The sequence below is a fragment of the Macrobrachium nipponense genome, chromosome 7 (genome assembly GCF_015104395.2).
Source record: "Macrobrachium nipponense isolate FS-2020 chromosome 7, ASM1510439v2, whole genome shotgun sequence".
NCBI classification, from domain to species: Eukaryota; Metazoa; Arthropoda; class Malacostraca; order Decapoda; family Palaemonidae; genus Macrobrachium; species Macrobrachium nipponense.
Genome location: NC_061109.1, coordinates 11,380,802 through 11,397,289, shown reverse-complemented (window position 1 = coordinate 11,397,289; position 16,488 = coordinate 11,380,802). Strand labels below are relative to the sequence as shown.

The 16,488-nt window shown below is 43.9% G+C and overlaps 1 protein-coding gene across 1 annotated transcript in view; it reads right to left on the bottom strand.

Moving 5' to 3' along the window:
* LOC135217537 (serine/threonine-protein kinase atr-like) overlaps positions 1-16,488 on the bottom strand; it is a 796,062-nt gene that overhangs the window by 272,381 nt on the left and 507,193 nt on the right. The window contains 1 exon segment of the mRNA XM_064253504.1: positions 11,195-11,255. Coding sequence (XP_064109574.1) covers positions 11,195-11,255 — 61 coding nt within the window.

Below are 16,488 nucleotides of genomic sequence, written 5' to 3'. Positions count from 1 at the left end.
AAAACTGTCTTGATTAGTTTTTAGGTGATAGTTGAAAACATATTTGGTGTTTGACCAAACTGAGTAGCAGTTATAAACATTGGACAATAGTGGTCCTTGGGGTGGGTTAAACTATTAAAGTAGGCAGTTTTAAGCAATTTTTGAGGGGGAGTATCAGGATAACACGGGTATTACTTATCACGGGGGGGGTTGGTTTGGGCCCTTCCCCCGTGGTAACGAGGCCCCACTGTATATATATTATCACGTCGTATCTCTCATTATAGCCTCCGCCGTTCTCCGTCGTGGTTTCTTCATCCTCTGGATTCTCACCACTCTGGTTGGTCTCCTTATCTGTTCCCGGCGTACGCCGCGGATCCAACCAACCGCCTTCTAACACACGTATGGCGTTAGAGGACTAGTTTTACTCTACTTTCATACTCCGGCATGCAACGGAGTTTATGTTAGGCTGTAGTGCGTAATCCCGATACTCATGATCCATGTCCCACTAACAGGTACCAAATGTCAGAACCGGGCTGCAATGCAGCCCTCCACGAACCCTGTGGCCACGAGGAGTTGCAGGACCCACGCCCCGTTGCCCCAACCCACGGAGAGTTGTTTTGTCTGGCACCACGAAGCATGCACTATATGCTATGACTCCGTGAGTCAGCTTTTGGATGGGCGCGGTGAGTAGGTTCTAGACAAAGTTACTTACAATCAATTATTTTTGTTAGTTTAAGTCTTACTTAAGCTGTTAACTCCGCCATTGGAAGCCATCCATACGGCGCTCTCTTTCAGCTGCCGCCGTGAAAGGAAGTCGCCTTGGCAACCCTGAAGGCTGGGTTAGGCAGCTTTGGAAGAACGCACCAAGGGACAGCCGTACGTGTGGACAAAAAGTTAGGTCGTCCAGATCTTTCCAGGAGGAAGGTGACGGGGTACGTAGACCCCCGGCCGGCAGCCCCACTCAAGCTTTCCATTCAGCGAGAGGGCAGCAAAAGGCGTTTGGGAAGTATTTTGAGCAGGAACCCCGGTGCCGGACGTCGCACTTAGACATCAAACATTGAGCCAATGGCGGTAGGTGTTGAGGACTTATTGGTCGAGGTAGGTGCTCGGGCATGCCCAAGGGTTACCTTTGGTTACCTGGATTTCTTCTCCTGTTCCTTTCTTCTTCTTCCTTCCATGGCTTCACGGGGATCTGAGATCCAGTCCCCTTCACCTGCTGCTTCTGTGCCCCCGAAAGTGAAGGGACACAGAGAGACAAAAGACCCTCCAGAAGACGTCGACCAAGAAGTCGTGTCTTCTTCATACGGAGTATTCGGCATCCTACGCCGAGAAGGAAGGCGAGGCGTTATTACATTCACATTCAGATGGTCAAGAAGCAAGCAGGCTTCTAAGGAGAAAGGTCGAGCTCGGCCGAGCCAGTACCTTCTCCGGCAACTACTGGATCTGCTCCGTGACTCCTGTCGGGATGGCAGCACCTAGTGATTTCGATCCGCCACCTTCTCGGCAGGAGTGTTGCAAAAGGTGAGAGATGGTTTTCGGTTTCTCGGTACGAGGATTGAGCAAAGGTCTCGCTCAACTCTCCACCACTATCAACCAGTCCGGCAATCGATTCAGGACTTTCTAATTCGTGTTAGAGAACACGATGACCGCTTCGCCGACCTGAATCAGTCTCCACAGACTAACTTCCCCGTAGGAGGTACTGGTCTGTCAAGGCACCACCCTACGAACCCTGCCGGCCTTTTCTATGAATAATCCTTGGATGGGTTAGCGCCTATGCTCCCTTCAAGGTGGTTGATTTCTATTCCTTTAGTGGTGGAACGAGAAGGATTTGAGGACTTCGAGTTCTACCCCCCCGGATTGACTCCGCCTTCATGAGGTTAGGCCAGGCTGACAAAAAGCACTCCAAAGAGAGGACAAGATCTCTAGAGAGACTGTTTTATACAGCAGGGATCACGCCTCAAGGGAGATGGGTTCACTGCCTGAGGATTGGATTCTCAAATACCAAAACTCAGGCTTCAAGAGCCCGTTCCCCATTTTTGCCACAGAGGAGGAGGCCTTCAACTCCCTTTGCAACGAAGATGGTGGAGACAACTCTGCAGGCGTACTCAAGGATGAACCCAGTCGCAGCTAAGGGAAGCGGAACCAACATCTCCCCTCTTCCCTGCGGTTTTCGGCGAACTTGGGAGAATCTGCTAAGCTACCTTCACAGTGGGAAAAACTCAAACGGACTGTTCTTATGGATCAGTTTTTTTTTTTTTCGGTGAGAAGCTTCCTAGCTGCCTGATAGTTCTTATTCAGGCAGAGTTCGATGCTCGGCCTAGGCTAGGGAGGTCACTTAACTCCATAATCATTACTGAGATGGCTGCCCTCTCGTATGCCACGGAAGCCACTATTTAAAGATCCTCGCAAAGTCTCACGCTTTCATCGGTTATAGGCAGACGCTTTCGACTTTTTCACGGCCAGAAGAAAAAATGGTCGCAAGCATGTGTTGCAAAGAAGCCACTATTAGGAACACGAACCTAATAGGCTTCTTGCTTCAAATGTGGGGTGCGGACCTCTTCCCGGAAGTGCGTGAATGAGGTACACCAGGAGGCTTAAAGCTTACCAAAGCCTTAGACTAGATGGGTATCTCATCTAAAAGGAAACAAGAGAATCCATCTTGGTAAAAAAGAAGTTGAAAGACAAAGAGAGTATCAGCCGTACCAGAAGCACCAGCAGCAGCAGCACTTTGGCCAGGCCGTCCCAGTTAATTCAAACCGGGTCAGCCTCGACCATCCCCCAAAACAATCCCCAACCAATCCTCCGCTGTACCATCAAAAACAGCCCTCAACTTCGTAACACCGTCTCGCCGGCTTTCAACTCTATGTATGAAAGCCAAGCATACCCTACCTTTAACAGGTTTTCAAGGGGAAGCAGGGCGAGAGGTAACTTTCGTCAACGAAGTACAGACGAGCTGCAAGTAGAGGCAAGCACTCAGAGGGGGCGCGGGGTGCAACCCCGCAACACAAGCAGTGAGCTCCCAGAGGAGGGAGGGTTTCCTCTTCGTCACAGGTGGGGGTTCAGCAAATGGGCACAGAGCATTGTGCCAAGGATTAGCGATGGGAGTGGATCAAAAGATCCCCCACCAAACAAATCATTTTTCCAAGTACCATCAGAGGATGTTGACAGGATTATGCGGAGGGAGCTCCTTTCAGAAAGGGAGCTGTAGGCGAGATTCAAGGCATCTAAAATTCAAAGGGCGGCTGTTCAGCGGCAAGAAAGGCTCATTAAAAAGAAGGGTAATCTTAGACTTGTCAAAGCTATAACTCTTTCATTCGTTGCGACAAACGTTCAAAATGCTGGACCATCTCGCAGGTGCGGACCTTACTTCCCAGTGGGGCTGGGGGGGACCGTCACAACCTTATCGATCTTACAGGACGCATATATTCATATGCCCCATAGCGAGGCATTCCGCCCGTACCTAGGTTTCAAACTAGGAGATCAGACGTTCTCTTTCAAAGTGATGCCTTCAGACTGAATGTAGCCTCAGGGGTATTCACGAAAATAGCCGGACAAGTAGTAGTTCAATAACTCAGAGCGCAAGGGATGATGGTAGAGCGTACCTCGGACGACTGGCTGATATGGGCACCAACCGTATGAGGAATGCCTCAAAGCATCAAAGAAGGGTAGTTCAGTTTATGGAACCATCTAGGGTTCCAGATAACAAATCGCAATACCAGATTCTCCCGGAGACTCGTTTTTTAATGGCTAGGCATCCAATGGGATTCTCCTCCCACAATCTGTCAATTCCGGTGGTCAAAAGAAAGAAATAGCCAAGTCAGGAGCGGCAATTTCTCAAGACAAACAAGCTTCAAGGAGGAAACCCAGGAAAGATTCCTAGGTTCCCTTCCAGTTGGCCACAGTTAGAACAGACGTCCTTTGAAAGCAAGACTGAGATATAAATCGAGTTGGCGCTCAAGAGCAAATGTCCAAATCTCGAGACAAAGTGTCAGTGGATTACACAAATCCTTCGCAACGCTCGTCCATGGACGAAAGTGAAGAATCTTGCCAAAGCCAAGGACGGTTCCCCTTCAATATCCTCCTCGGCGTTAACGATTCACACAGACGCTCCCTCTCCGGCCGGGAGGATACTCACAGTTCAAGCAAGTTTCAAGTTCAGGGGACTTGGTCCGCTCAGTGTCCGCCAGCTCCACATTAAAATGTGCTGGAAGCAATGGCATGTTTCTTACCCGAAAGAAACTCCTTCCCCAAAGAGTCTTATCTAAGGCTAGTTTGGACAGTGCTAGGAGTAGTACATGCATCAACAGGGGAGGATCCAAATCCAAACAGTGGAAATCATCGTTTTTTTTTCCCCCATGATAGCCATTTTCGCTCTAGCAAACAAGCCCAAATGGCATCTATCTGCCACCCACTGGCAGGGGTAAGGAATGTTATAGCGGACGCATTGTCCGGTCAGTCCCTATGGAGTCAGAAGGGTCTCTAGACATCAAGTCGTTCCCAGTGGATACCCGGGAGTCAAGGTCTCCAAGAGATCTATTCGCATCACAATGCGAACACCAAGCTTCCTTCGCTTATGGGTCCCCCACCTGGACACTCTGGCTTATGCCAGGACGCTTTGTCCATAGATGGAAATCATTGAGAAAAAGAAGCTATCTCTTTCCTCCAGTGAATCTCTTTTGAAGTTCTGGAGCAAGCTGAGGAGCGACTTTCAAAGGTCAAGTAGCCCTGATTGCTCCAGACTCGGCCGAAGAGGAAGCCGAAGAGCAACTGGTACCCCCTGCTTCTGGAGTTGGGTCTCCGACACCTCAACGGATTTCCCAACCCAAGCTATCGCAACCAGGTACAAAATGAGGACTGTGTTCTGTTCCTCAGGAATTCTTCCGACCCTTAAACTTTATGGACTCATGAAGTTGCGGCTAAAAAAGATGCTAACATGATCCCCAAAACATCCTTTTCTGAATCCCGATACAAGGGAATCAACTATTAAAACAATATGGACTCTGCTGTCAAAAAGTTGGCACCTTTCTTGAAGGGAGCGGACACTACAACCATGACTATCAACTTAGACATATCCTTTTCAGACTCTCTTGAAAAAGGCTTAGCAGCTAGCACGATTACCACTAATAAATCAGCTTTGAAGAAATCTTTCAGAGGTATTTCAAATAGACTTAACAGAACCTACTTTACGTCTATTCCTAAAGCCTGTGCTAGACTTAGGACCTCGAAAAGCCTACTTTCAGTTTCATGGTTCTTAAATGACGTCCTCAAACTAGCCTCGGATACTGACAAATGTTCTTGCATATTTATAATGCTACTTAGAAGACGTTATTCGTATGAAAGTTTGGGCTCAGGGGCCAGAATTTCAGAACTGTCGGCTCTATCAGGATTAGGGTCATGTAGAATTTCTCCACCTAAGGAGAAGTCCTGCTGTCTCCGGATCGCAGTTTTTAGCAAAAAATGAGGATCCTCTTGCAATGTGGGCTCCTTGGAAAGTCATTCCTCTTCACAAGATCCCCTCCCTTTGCCCAGTATTGACATAAGAGCCTTTCTATCGCGGACATCCTTTAGATCCTCAGGCCTCTCGTATGAGGAAAAGGTAGCCACTTATCAGTTTTAAAGGAATCAGGCAGCAGATCTTTTACTTATTAAACAAGCAACCCTGAATCCATTCCAAAAGCACATGATACAGGGCAGTAGTACCTCAATTATATTTCAACATATGAATTTTGATGATCTTAAAAAATATACTGGATGGAAATCACCGACAGTCTTCAAAACGTTCATTACCTGAGTCCTGGAATCATTAAAATTTTCAGCAGTAGCAGCGGGAAACATAGTTTCCCTGATTCGCACATCGTTGTAGTATAAAGATCCGGTCTCCTTTATACATACCTTGTCCAACATGCCATCACCTACTGCTATGCGCGACGTGGTCCTTTAGACTTAGCCGCAGGTCTGCTTGGTGGACTGCCCCTTATTTTTTTGACTATGGGGCACCCACAGATTGTACAATTAAATGTGCTTCAGCGTTTTTCTACCATATTTTTATGCTAGGGTAGAAGCACATTGGATTTGTATATTTTGTAAATATCTCATTAATTTTATGTGAATCTCTTTGAATGGTGTGTTTGGTTAACAATTATACTAACACTGTGCTTTAATTATTTAATTTAAGCTAGTTTTTAAGTAACCTTATATAGTTATCATGTAACTAATTTGATGATTCATTATATTATAATATAATTTTATTTTTATTTCGGTTTTATTTGAACCTTCATGTAATCTTGTCTGTTTTCTCTGGTACCTATTTCGCACGGCCGACACGAACTGAACGCCCAGAAAAGGGATTTTGGACGAAGGAAAAATCTATGATTGGTTCGTGTCGCCCTGTGAAACCCACCTGTCTTGCATTCCCACCCTGCAGGCCAAGATGGACATCTTTCAAAGGAATGGCCACTAGAGGCGCTGCACTCGCTGGAGTCGGTATTGTAGTAGTAGCGGGCGCATCACCCTGGGATCGGGCTCTCGCAGGTGGGGAGTTTCAGGTGAATGTCAAATGGCAAGTGGTTCGTAGTGGTATTGATCTCACTCGCCCCCGTTACCAGACCGCAATCTTATAGACGTGCGTTAGGCGAGTCATTTTTTACTGGGACCATTTTTCTTGATTTATTTTTTTTCTCTGGGTAATTATTAGTTATTTAACCTAGAAATAATGAAACTTAAGGATTATTTCAAGGCCAAACACCGAACCAATCACCCAGAAATAGATTTTTCCTTTGCCAAAATCCCTTTTTGTTTGATAAACTTTTAGAAATTTTAAATCGTAGCAGTAGTGTAATTACGGTAGTAATAACATTAAGGCTAAAATTAATTAGACTTCATATATTTTTGGCAGTATTCGTATAAACTTCTTGAACAATGAAGGCATACAAACTCATTTGTCATAGATTATTATAAGTACGTATTGCTGTTTGTTATTGGCGACGAAGCATAAAAACGAATACGTAAAAAGCATTTTTTACCTTATATATTAGCGTCAATCTTCCTAATAAAAAGAGCTATTCGTGGAGTAATTCCATATCAGTTGAAATCAACTTTTATCTAGCGAGGCCAGCCAGCTGACAAATGTATTTACGTATATGAAAAATCAAATTTATGGTTTACCGTTCCCAGCAAGATTATCTTTCGAAATTTATATAGTACTATTCATGTAAGTAGTAAATAATGTTTAGGAATATAAGTAACCTTCATTTTCAATACAAAATATCATCGTTATTTGGTAGTGAATAATAGTTTAGGAAATATCATACGCTACACTGCATGTTATGGGTTGTTGGCAGTGATAAAACAACCAAAATAACGTTTTCCTATTTAAGTCAACGCATTTAGGGAAAAACATGACCATAGATCGACTTGCACTTCTTCCACTTTGATATTTTAACAGTACAGTAACTATCATTTGTACTATCTAAAACCATCTTCACATAACTAATTTTTGTGGTAAGATATGTGTTGTTGCAAAAGCTAGTATACATAAAAGGCTTTTGTAAATTTAAGTATTCTTAGATATACATATGTACCAATTCATTGTGGGGAAATTTACTACTGTTTTCCTAAGATATTGACAACTTAGCATCATTCAAACACTTGTAATATAATGCATAAATACTAGGCTATACATATATACATTGTATACAAATACTTCATACCGTTATAGACACATACTTTATATACAAAGTTAACATAAAGACAAAAATAGCATCACAGTACGCATTTATAATGTGTCTGTGATTACATAATACACAGCATTGTACTTATTTGTACCGTAAAGTAAATACTTTGTTATTCATAATGTGTATTCATTCACAAATGAATATCTAACCAAAAATGCGAAAGATGACTGCAAGTGACGTCACCATACCTACAAATCTTGTTTGTACTATGTACGTACGTACTATCGCACACAAAGTAATAAATAGTAGTTACATTGTCCACAACTACCCACATATTTTATATACTCTAGTAACCAATAATAAAACACATTTTGTACTTGTAATATAATTTCAAAAATCATCTTACAAAACACAAAACTGAAAAGCACGTATGGTTGCGTAGTTTACGATGCGCGGACATGTTCCGTCAGTGTTACCAAATTGCATTCTTTTAATGCATACCCTTCATTTTCTTGAGGTAATTAGCAAGAAAATGTGCAGTCTAGCATCTATCAGGAAACTTGCACTTTTTTAACTTACATCTAGCATACGTATTTTGACATCAAATCTTAGCACTGTTAAGTTGAATATTTCTTTTATTATACATATTTGAATATATGTAAGAAAAAAAGAACAAAATCTTGGAAAAACCAGAATAAGGTTCGAAATGATTAGGAATTATGCAGCGTAATGTACAAGTACAATGTGTATGTTAGAAACCAGTTTGAATCGAAAAGGAGAGCAATCGGTTGAAATTGCGTTGGGTGTGCATTGTTGTGTATTATGGATTTTTCTTAGCTTTTAGGGCAAAAAATCTAGCAAGAAATATGCCATCCCAATTTGGGCAACACTGGCTACCATGTTTGTCCAAGTTTGTTGTTGTTGTTATGAAGTGTGGTGTTCGGCGCTTTCTTTAAATTGTACCCATATAAAGAGATTAATTCATGTGCATCCAAAAGCCCCTGATTCTTTTACTCTTATGGGAAAGCGCCTCGAAAGTTAGATGAAGGTTTACGGGAATATATAAACATGTTTTGTGACGAGGGAAGAGATGTTTTGATGCATACTGCTGGTAGCATTGTCGTATTATATTCACTGACGATTGCACTGCCCCCCCCAAATGTGCCATCTGTTACAACATAGATTGTTGGAATTACCATATGATTTACCTAATTTTGATAGTTCTATTACCACTCATCCTCTCTTTCCTTGTAAAAAATGAGGCTCACCATGGTATGTAGGCTTCTAGCGAATCCATAGGCTAGGTAGGCTACATATGTACAGTAGTAAATATAACAGTGGACCCCCATATTCGCGTCTCCGGATTCGCGGACTCAACACATTCGCGGATTTCTCTCGGGAAAGTTTCAATGCATTATTCGCAGGGAAAATTCGCGCATTCGCGGTATTTTTCTATGAGAAAATATCCAAAAATCCTGGTTGTTGTTATCCGATTTCATCATAAAAATGCAATTTTTGTGATTAAAAATATTAAAAATCCAAGTAGAAAATTTTTAGTGGTTTTATAAGTTTTAACTAACAAATAGGATGTTTTTGCATTTTCATAAGGGTTCCAAACATCTCGCGGATTCTAACTATTCGGGGGGGTCTGGTAACGCATCTCCCGCGAATACGGGGGACCACTGTACTAACATATATTTTTTAAGGTAATTTTGTAAAATATCTTTAAAACTGTTCTGTGAATTTAGTTTTTAGGTGATAGTGAAAACCATCTTTGGTGTTTGAACTAAAGTAGGCAGAGTTATAAACATTGGAATAGTGGTCTTGGGTGGGTTAAACTATTCAAGTAGGCAATTTAAGCACTTTTGAGGGGCGGTATCAGGATAACACGGGTATTTACTTATCACGGGGGGTTCTGGTGTCCTATCCCCGCGGAGAAAACGAGGGCCCCAACTGTAATTAGTTAATATTTCTTGACGACAACTCCGTGATCGATGAAGCTGCGAATCCGGAACCACAAATAGGCAGGGTTTCAACTGTACATATTTCAAGCCAATCAGCATGAGGAAGGGGGTTAACCCACGTGTGATGGGCTCTTCCACCAATAGTTGTCGTCATGAGAGAGAGAGAGAGAGAGAGAGAGAGAAGAAGAGAGAGAAGAGAGAGAGCGACGAGAGAGAGAGAGGAGAGAGAGGAGTTGATTTATGCACTATTGATACTACATACAAAGCATCCAAGCTGCAAGCTTTGTCATTGGCTACTCCCAACTCCTTCAATGAAAAGGCTATGCTGTCATAATTTTTTTATACAGCACACATTACGATGATGATAAATCAATACTGAGGGATTTACTTTATCTTATTGATATTTGGCTTTGTTTGCGTTAATATAATTATTGAAATTAGAAAATCATTTTCTTTATACAAAAAATGTATTTAGTCACAAAATTAAATGAATCCCGATTGCTGAAAAACATGATCAAACCTGGGGTTCACTATAACTGTATCTGTAACTAAGTTATTAATGCTGACTGATGGAGTTGCCAATCAAATCTCACAGCATTTCATGCAGCAAGCAGAGCAGGAGGAAACCCTTTTTCATTGAACAGCAGTTCGTGAGTAAGCAGTTAGTCTAGCGCTCCCAATGACATGCGTATTATTTTTCCTATGATTTTAATTCCCATATTTCCAGACTAAATTAAGATGGCAAATTAGTACACGAGGATCTGCAAAATCAAGGAATTACTGTCCTGCATAAAAACATAAGGTATTTACAGGTACTTAGATCAAAAACATAAGACATTTTACAGTAAACACGTTTTTAAACAGATTTACATATAAAGCAACTGACATTACTGATTTGAAAATGCTTGCTGTTATTGAATACAGTACTACTGAAAACTGTTGGTTTGGTTCCAATGAGCATCGCTGCATGGCATGTACACAACACAAGTCTTATTAGACTTGCACCTCTACAAGCTCTGACAATTGACTTGTTTTAAAAGCATTGACATAAATAATGATTAGAGCTGTCCTTGCACAACTTCTATATAAAGGGAAAAACAATGTACAAGCTTACCCTGGAGAAATGAAGGACACTCCCTTCAAGCTGTCAGATTATCTTCAAATGGGCTTCAATGTTAGAAAAGAGCACGAGAATATGCTTTACACTTAAAAAGATGTCGTGCTAGCAGGTTGCTGGATCTTTTCCAGAAAAAAGAAAACGTATTTACCTAAGAAAAATACATAGGCACCTTAAAAACTTGTTACAGCAAAATGACTCAAGGAAATTCAATAACCTACAGAACTCTCTCCTAAGGTAATATTGAAATCTTACTTTTTTTTTTTTTTTTTTTAGCAATTTTTTATTGTATACCATTACCTGAAGTGAAAATCATAATAAATCTATATAAATATTAATACTGTACATAATACCAGTAATAAAACATTGTAATATGTATATCACATACCTGTCTCAGATCAGGAGAAGGCGAAACGAAAAAGCAAACAGGGCTTTTTGCAATACGTTCAACTTGTTCTCGCTTGCGCTCCATTTGCTACATAGTCCAGAGCAGAAAAATTTACTGTCTGAACTGCTAATTGCCTGAAATAAGAGATGTAAAAATTCAATTATGATATACTTTTCATAGGTGAAACTATAGTATCATCGTAAGACTGTAAAAAATAAGGATACAGCAACTTATACTGAATTATAATTCATAATTACACAAACCAAAACTTCATCTACCATTAAACCAAAAGAAAAAATCTGGCAACATTCCTAATTTCTAGTAAAAAAAATCTTTGTTAATTCCTTCATGACTGCTCAACTTCCCAGTTCCTTCTTTCTGTATAAGCATTCACTGAAAAGCTTGAGTAAGACAAAGGAAAAACTGAAACAGTTTCTCACCTTTCTGTTTGGATTTCCATTCCAGACATAGTAAGTGGTTCAATTTTCCATTGAGATTGCACTCCAGGACCTAGTAAATAGTGAACATTACGCTAACAAACTATGGTACAAACAAGTATAAAATTTCAAAACCATGGTGTAGCATACAGTAAGCCTTTTCTAAACTTATGCAAAATTCACCATAAGGGTATTTGAATTTATAATGACAAATGAGAGGAAAACTCCAAGGAAACTTCCACACTGCCAAAAGAATGCACTTACACTATGCTCAATACTACAGAAACTCGAAAAATGACAGTACAGGCAGTCACTGATTTTGAGACAGAGATCTGTTCTCGGCTTTTGTAGGTCGATACATTCAGGTGTAAATGAAACAATGGAGTAATCAGCGGCGTAACATCAGGTTTTCTGGGCCTCAGTTTGTGTCGCCTGCGCGCGAATATCCTTTTTAATCTTATTCTAAGGTAAATGAACTAACAAATACCAGAGAATAAAACAAAATAAGAAAAAGGTCAGTATAACGACTCGCTCACCCTCCAAGAGGGCGTCGGAATGAACAACTAGGGCGAGTGAAACCACTACCACAAACCTCTTGCCAATAGGAAATCTCCCGACAACAAAACCTCCACAAGAGGGGAGCCGACCCAACAGAACGGGGCAGCAAACTACTACTACTCCAACCCAGATAGGGACTGCCGCGCTTCTGGTGGCCACCTTTAAGAATTAGCGCGGAAACCCGTCCAGACGTAATTTTTGTCTCTTGCTTTCGTGCCCCTTTTCCGAGGATTTTGACTAACATGGAGCGGTTTTCAAGCCACGCATCAGCTAAGTAAGTTATTCCGAAAGGTTCCTACTTAGTTTTTCCTCACCTTGAGTCAGTATTTGCCGTTTTTTTTTTAGGTATAAAAATGCTGATTCCTCGGCGAAGCATGGCGCATTTGTTCTGCCTCGTGGCGGGTTCGCTTCTTGGTCTCCTACCTAGAACCTCCCTTTGATTTTACGCTCTATCCTGTTTATCTATTTATGTTAGGGATCCAGCCTGCTTGGTTTATGTCATGCATGCATGTCTTCTTTACCTTGCTTAGCAGTTATCTCTTTCTATCAGACCCTAGCCAAGCTCTTAGTATCGGCCCCAGGCGCAGCTTTGACGTGGAGGACTTTCTCTAGGGTTAGTCGTTACACTCTGGATTTTCTCCTTACTGCTCTATTTCCCTACTTGACTTTTTGATTAAGTATTTTATGTGATTTTATTTGTTTTGGTTTTAGCACTGACCTAGGGCGTCTTGCGTACGTTATCGTGCCTAGGTTATATATCATGGTCCCATTTAGTTTTGTTGTTTCCTTTTATCAGTTTTGTTGCAATTCTACGATGGGCATTCGCTGATCCGTTTGGTTGCATTACCCTAGGCTATAGATTCGTGTTTTATCTGTGTTACGTTTCGTGGTCACCATGTGATCGCGATACAGCCAGACGCCCGTTCCAGTCACCCTGCCCCTCCTCCCGCTCCCCATAGAGCTGGGGGGAGGGCGGTCCGTCCTTGCTCGCTCCACCCGGGCCTGTCTCCCTCTCATCTTACGCGGAGGGGAGTAGGGGAGGCGGCAGACACGTGACTGGGTTCAACCATTTCTCTCTGCTTCACGGTGCTTTGTTGGTGACGAGGTAGGGGGATGGCCTCCCCTTTCCTTTGTTGCTCCGTTGCACCGGGTTTGATCGAGTTCTGTTTTCGCCCCTCGCCCTTCCCCCGGATTAGTCGCGTGCTCTATGTTCTTACCGGAGCTCCGTCGTCACGAGGGAGGGAGTGGTCCCCGCTTTCCGGGCGGACTCAGGCGTGCAGTTGGTCTCATTCTACCTAAACCATCCCTCTTGTCGGTACAACGGGAGACGGATACCACCGCGATTCGGAATCATTCCGGAATTTAGTGGCTAATTTTATGCTTAAAGTTATCATTAAGTTTAGTTTAAGCTCAGCATAAGTGTAATTTAAGCTAGCTAAGCTGGGGTCCCTCCCTACCTCGTTTTAGACACGGATCCACACCGGAGTTATAACTACTTCAGGCAGTAGGGTGAGGCGTTATGCCAAAAGTTTTTCACTCTCCGGCATGCATCCGGAGTTCTAATTAGCCTGTAAGTGATGTCTTTATGGTAGCATGTATCCTGTCCACTTACAGACCACCAACCTCGTGAGCATCCGGGATTTGCAAACGCCATGCTTCAAGGACCACTGCGGCATGAAGTCTGGAGGTCCCACGCTCCGTGCGCGACTCCGCCATGGGAATCTGCAGGTCTGGTACCCACGAGACCTGGTACAATTTGTTATGATCTCGTGGGTCAGTTCTTAGGACGGTCGGGGGAAGTATTCAACTGTTTATACATGAAATGTAAATACTCGTACTAGATCTTAAATTAATTTTAGTCATTTCTTTTAAGCTTAAGCTCCTTATATGTTGTGAATTACATCCCCAAATTTTATAGGTTAAGCCTGGTTTTTAGTTTAAGGTTGAATCTCAATTTTAAACAAAATTAAAACTAATAAACGCCCTCTATTCCAGGCTGCTGTGGTTAGAGAGACCACCCTTGCAACCCTGAGGGCTTGGGTTGGCGGCTTCGGAAAAAACGCCGCCAAGGGACAGCCCTACATCCTTGAGAAGAGGATGGCTGTCCTGCTGTTTCCCCGGCGGCAAGTCGGACAGGGTACAGTCGAAAACACCGGCAGAAGCAGCCCCGGACTATGGCGGCGATCCAGCAACAGATCGCTGCGTCGATGAAGGAACCAGGCCAGGATGGATCTCGTCGGAAGGTCGCGACACGGACTTAAATGTTGAACCAATGGTAGGTGTTGACGACCTGTTGGTTGAGGTAGGTACGTTGGACGCCCAAGGGCTTCCCTTGGGCGCCAATGGATCTTCTTCTCCTGCTACTTCTCCGGCTTCTTTCCAAGGCTTTACAGGAGCTGAGCTCCATTATGCTTCACCTAGTGCTTCGGTTAAACCCAAAGTCAAGGGCAAAGGGTACAGAAAACCCTTAAGAAGACGTCGTCGTCGTCCAAAAAGACTTCGTCGGCATCATCATCTCATAAGTCTCCGGCTACAAACCTGGAGCAGAGAAGTCTAGAGCTTCTGCTTCAAGCTCGAAGTCCTCAAAGAGCAGGTCTTCCAAGGAGAGGCCCCGTACTCTGGCGGAGCCAGCGGTCTCTCCTCTTCCTTTGGTGCCTATGCCGAGTTATCCCTCCACCTCCGCATCAGCTCCGGCTTTGGATCCCAACGCTGGGTTGATGCAACAAATGGGAGACTTGGTTGGCTCGTTGAGGAATAGCATGGAGCAGATGTTCTCCCGGTGTCCGAAAGGATACATCCCAGGACAACATAATTGCCGGACTCAACCAGGCCCCATCTGGCTACTCCTCCAGCATTCGGTGCTGGATTGCTACAGCTCCCTCCTCACGACTCTCTGCCTCCGCTCTCAATGAACAACCCCTGGAGAGTGGCGTCATACGCCCCTTTCCAGGACGGCCTTATCTCCATCCCGGAATGCGGCACTCGAAGGATTGAGGACTTCGAGTTCTATCCGGATGGCCTCCAAACCACCGTTCATTGGCTACGCCAGGCTTACAGACGCAGCCATGACTAGAGAGGATAAGGTTCCGAAGGAGACAGTCCTCTACTCCCGTGACCAAAGCTCAAAGAGAGTGGCTCAGGTGTTTGGAGGAAATGGACTGTACAAAACACTAGAATTCAAGCCTTTAAGAGTCCCTTCACCATTTTTACGATGGATGAAGAAAACCCCTCTTCCCTTCTTGACTAAGATAGCTACAGTCACCATTCCGGCTGCCTGAAGGGAGAATCCTTACCACAATTAAGGGAAGCAGACCCCACCTCTCCTTTGCTCCCTTCACTTGGAGATTTGTGGGAGGATCTGCTAGTACCTTCTCAGCGGGCAAGCTCAAGCCAGACTGCGCCATGGACCAGTTCAGCGAGAAGCTACCTAGACTTCTTGACAGCCTCATTCAAGCTGAGTTTGAGGCCAAGTCTTAGGCTTGCCAGGTCCATGAATACCATGGCAATGACGGAGGTAGCGGCTCTTTCCTATGCTCAGAGCCGCTCTTCAAGCTCCTGACCAAGTCCCAGACGCACATGGTCCAGTCTGACTTGTTCGAGTTCGCGACGGCTAGGGTTTAATTGCCGGAAAAAACACGTCCTCCAGGAAGCAACTATCGGCATGAACCGAATAAGCTGCTTTCCTCCAACATCTGGGGGCAGACCTCTTTCCTGAGTCTATGGTCAGGAGGTCCAGGCTGAAGCAACAAGGCTCAACCAGAGCCTCAAGGATCGTTGGGGTCTCACAGCTAAGAGACGCCAAGATCAACCTACAAAGAGGTAAGACACAGAAGAAACTTAAACGTTACCAGCCTTATCAAAAGAAGCAGCAACGTTTTACCCAGGCTGTTTCGGCTGTGCCAATTGTACAATCAGGCCAGCCTTCTACCTCCAAAGCTCAAACTCAACCCATTTATGTGATTTCCCCTCAGCCTCAGCCTTCCACCTCCTACGCCTGTCTCCCCAGCCTTAACCAGTGCGAGGGCCAAGCCTTTCAGCACTATGACCGGTTCGGCAGGGGAGGTAGAGCTAGGGATCCTTTCGTCAGAGAGGATCAGGAAGGTCTCTCAACAGGGGAAAACACTTCCGTGGAGGGCGCGGAGGTCACTCAACCCAGCAGCAGTGAGAGCTCGAAGGTAGGAGGGAGGCTGTTTCTCTTCCGGCAATCGGTGGGGATTCGGCAAATGGCACAGAGCATTGTGTCAAAGGGCTGGGTTGGAGTTGGATTGCAGATCCTCCTCCATCCAGACCATTCCTTCAACTTCCATCAAAAGAAATGACGGAGTATGCGGAGGAGCTCCTCCAGAAAGGAGCAATAGCGAGAGTCAACAGA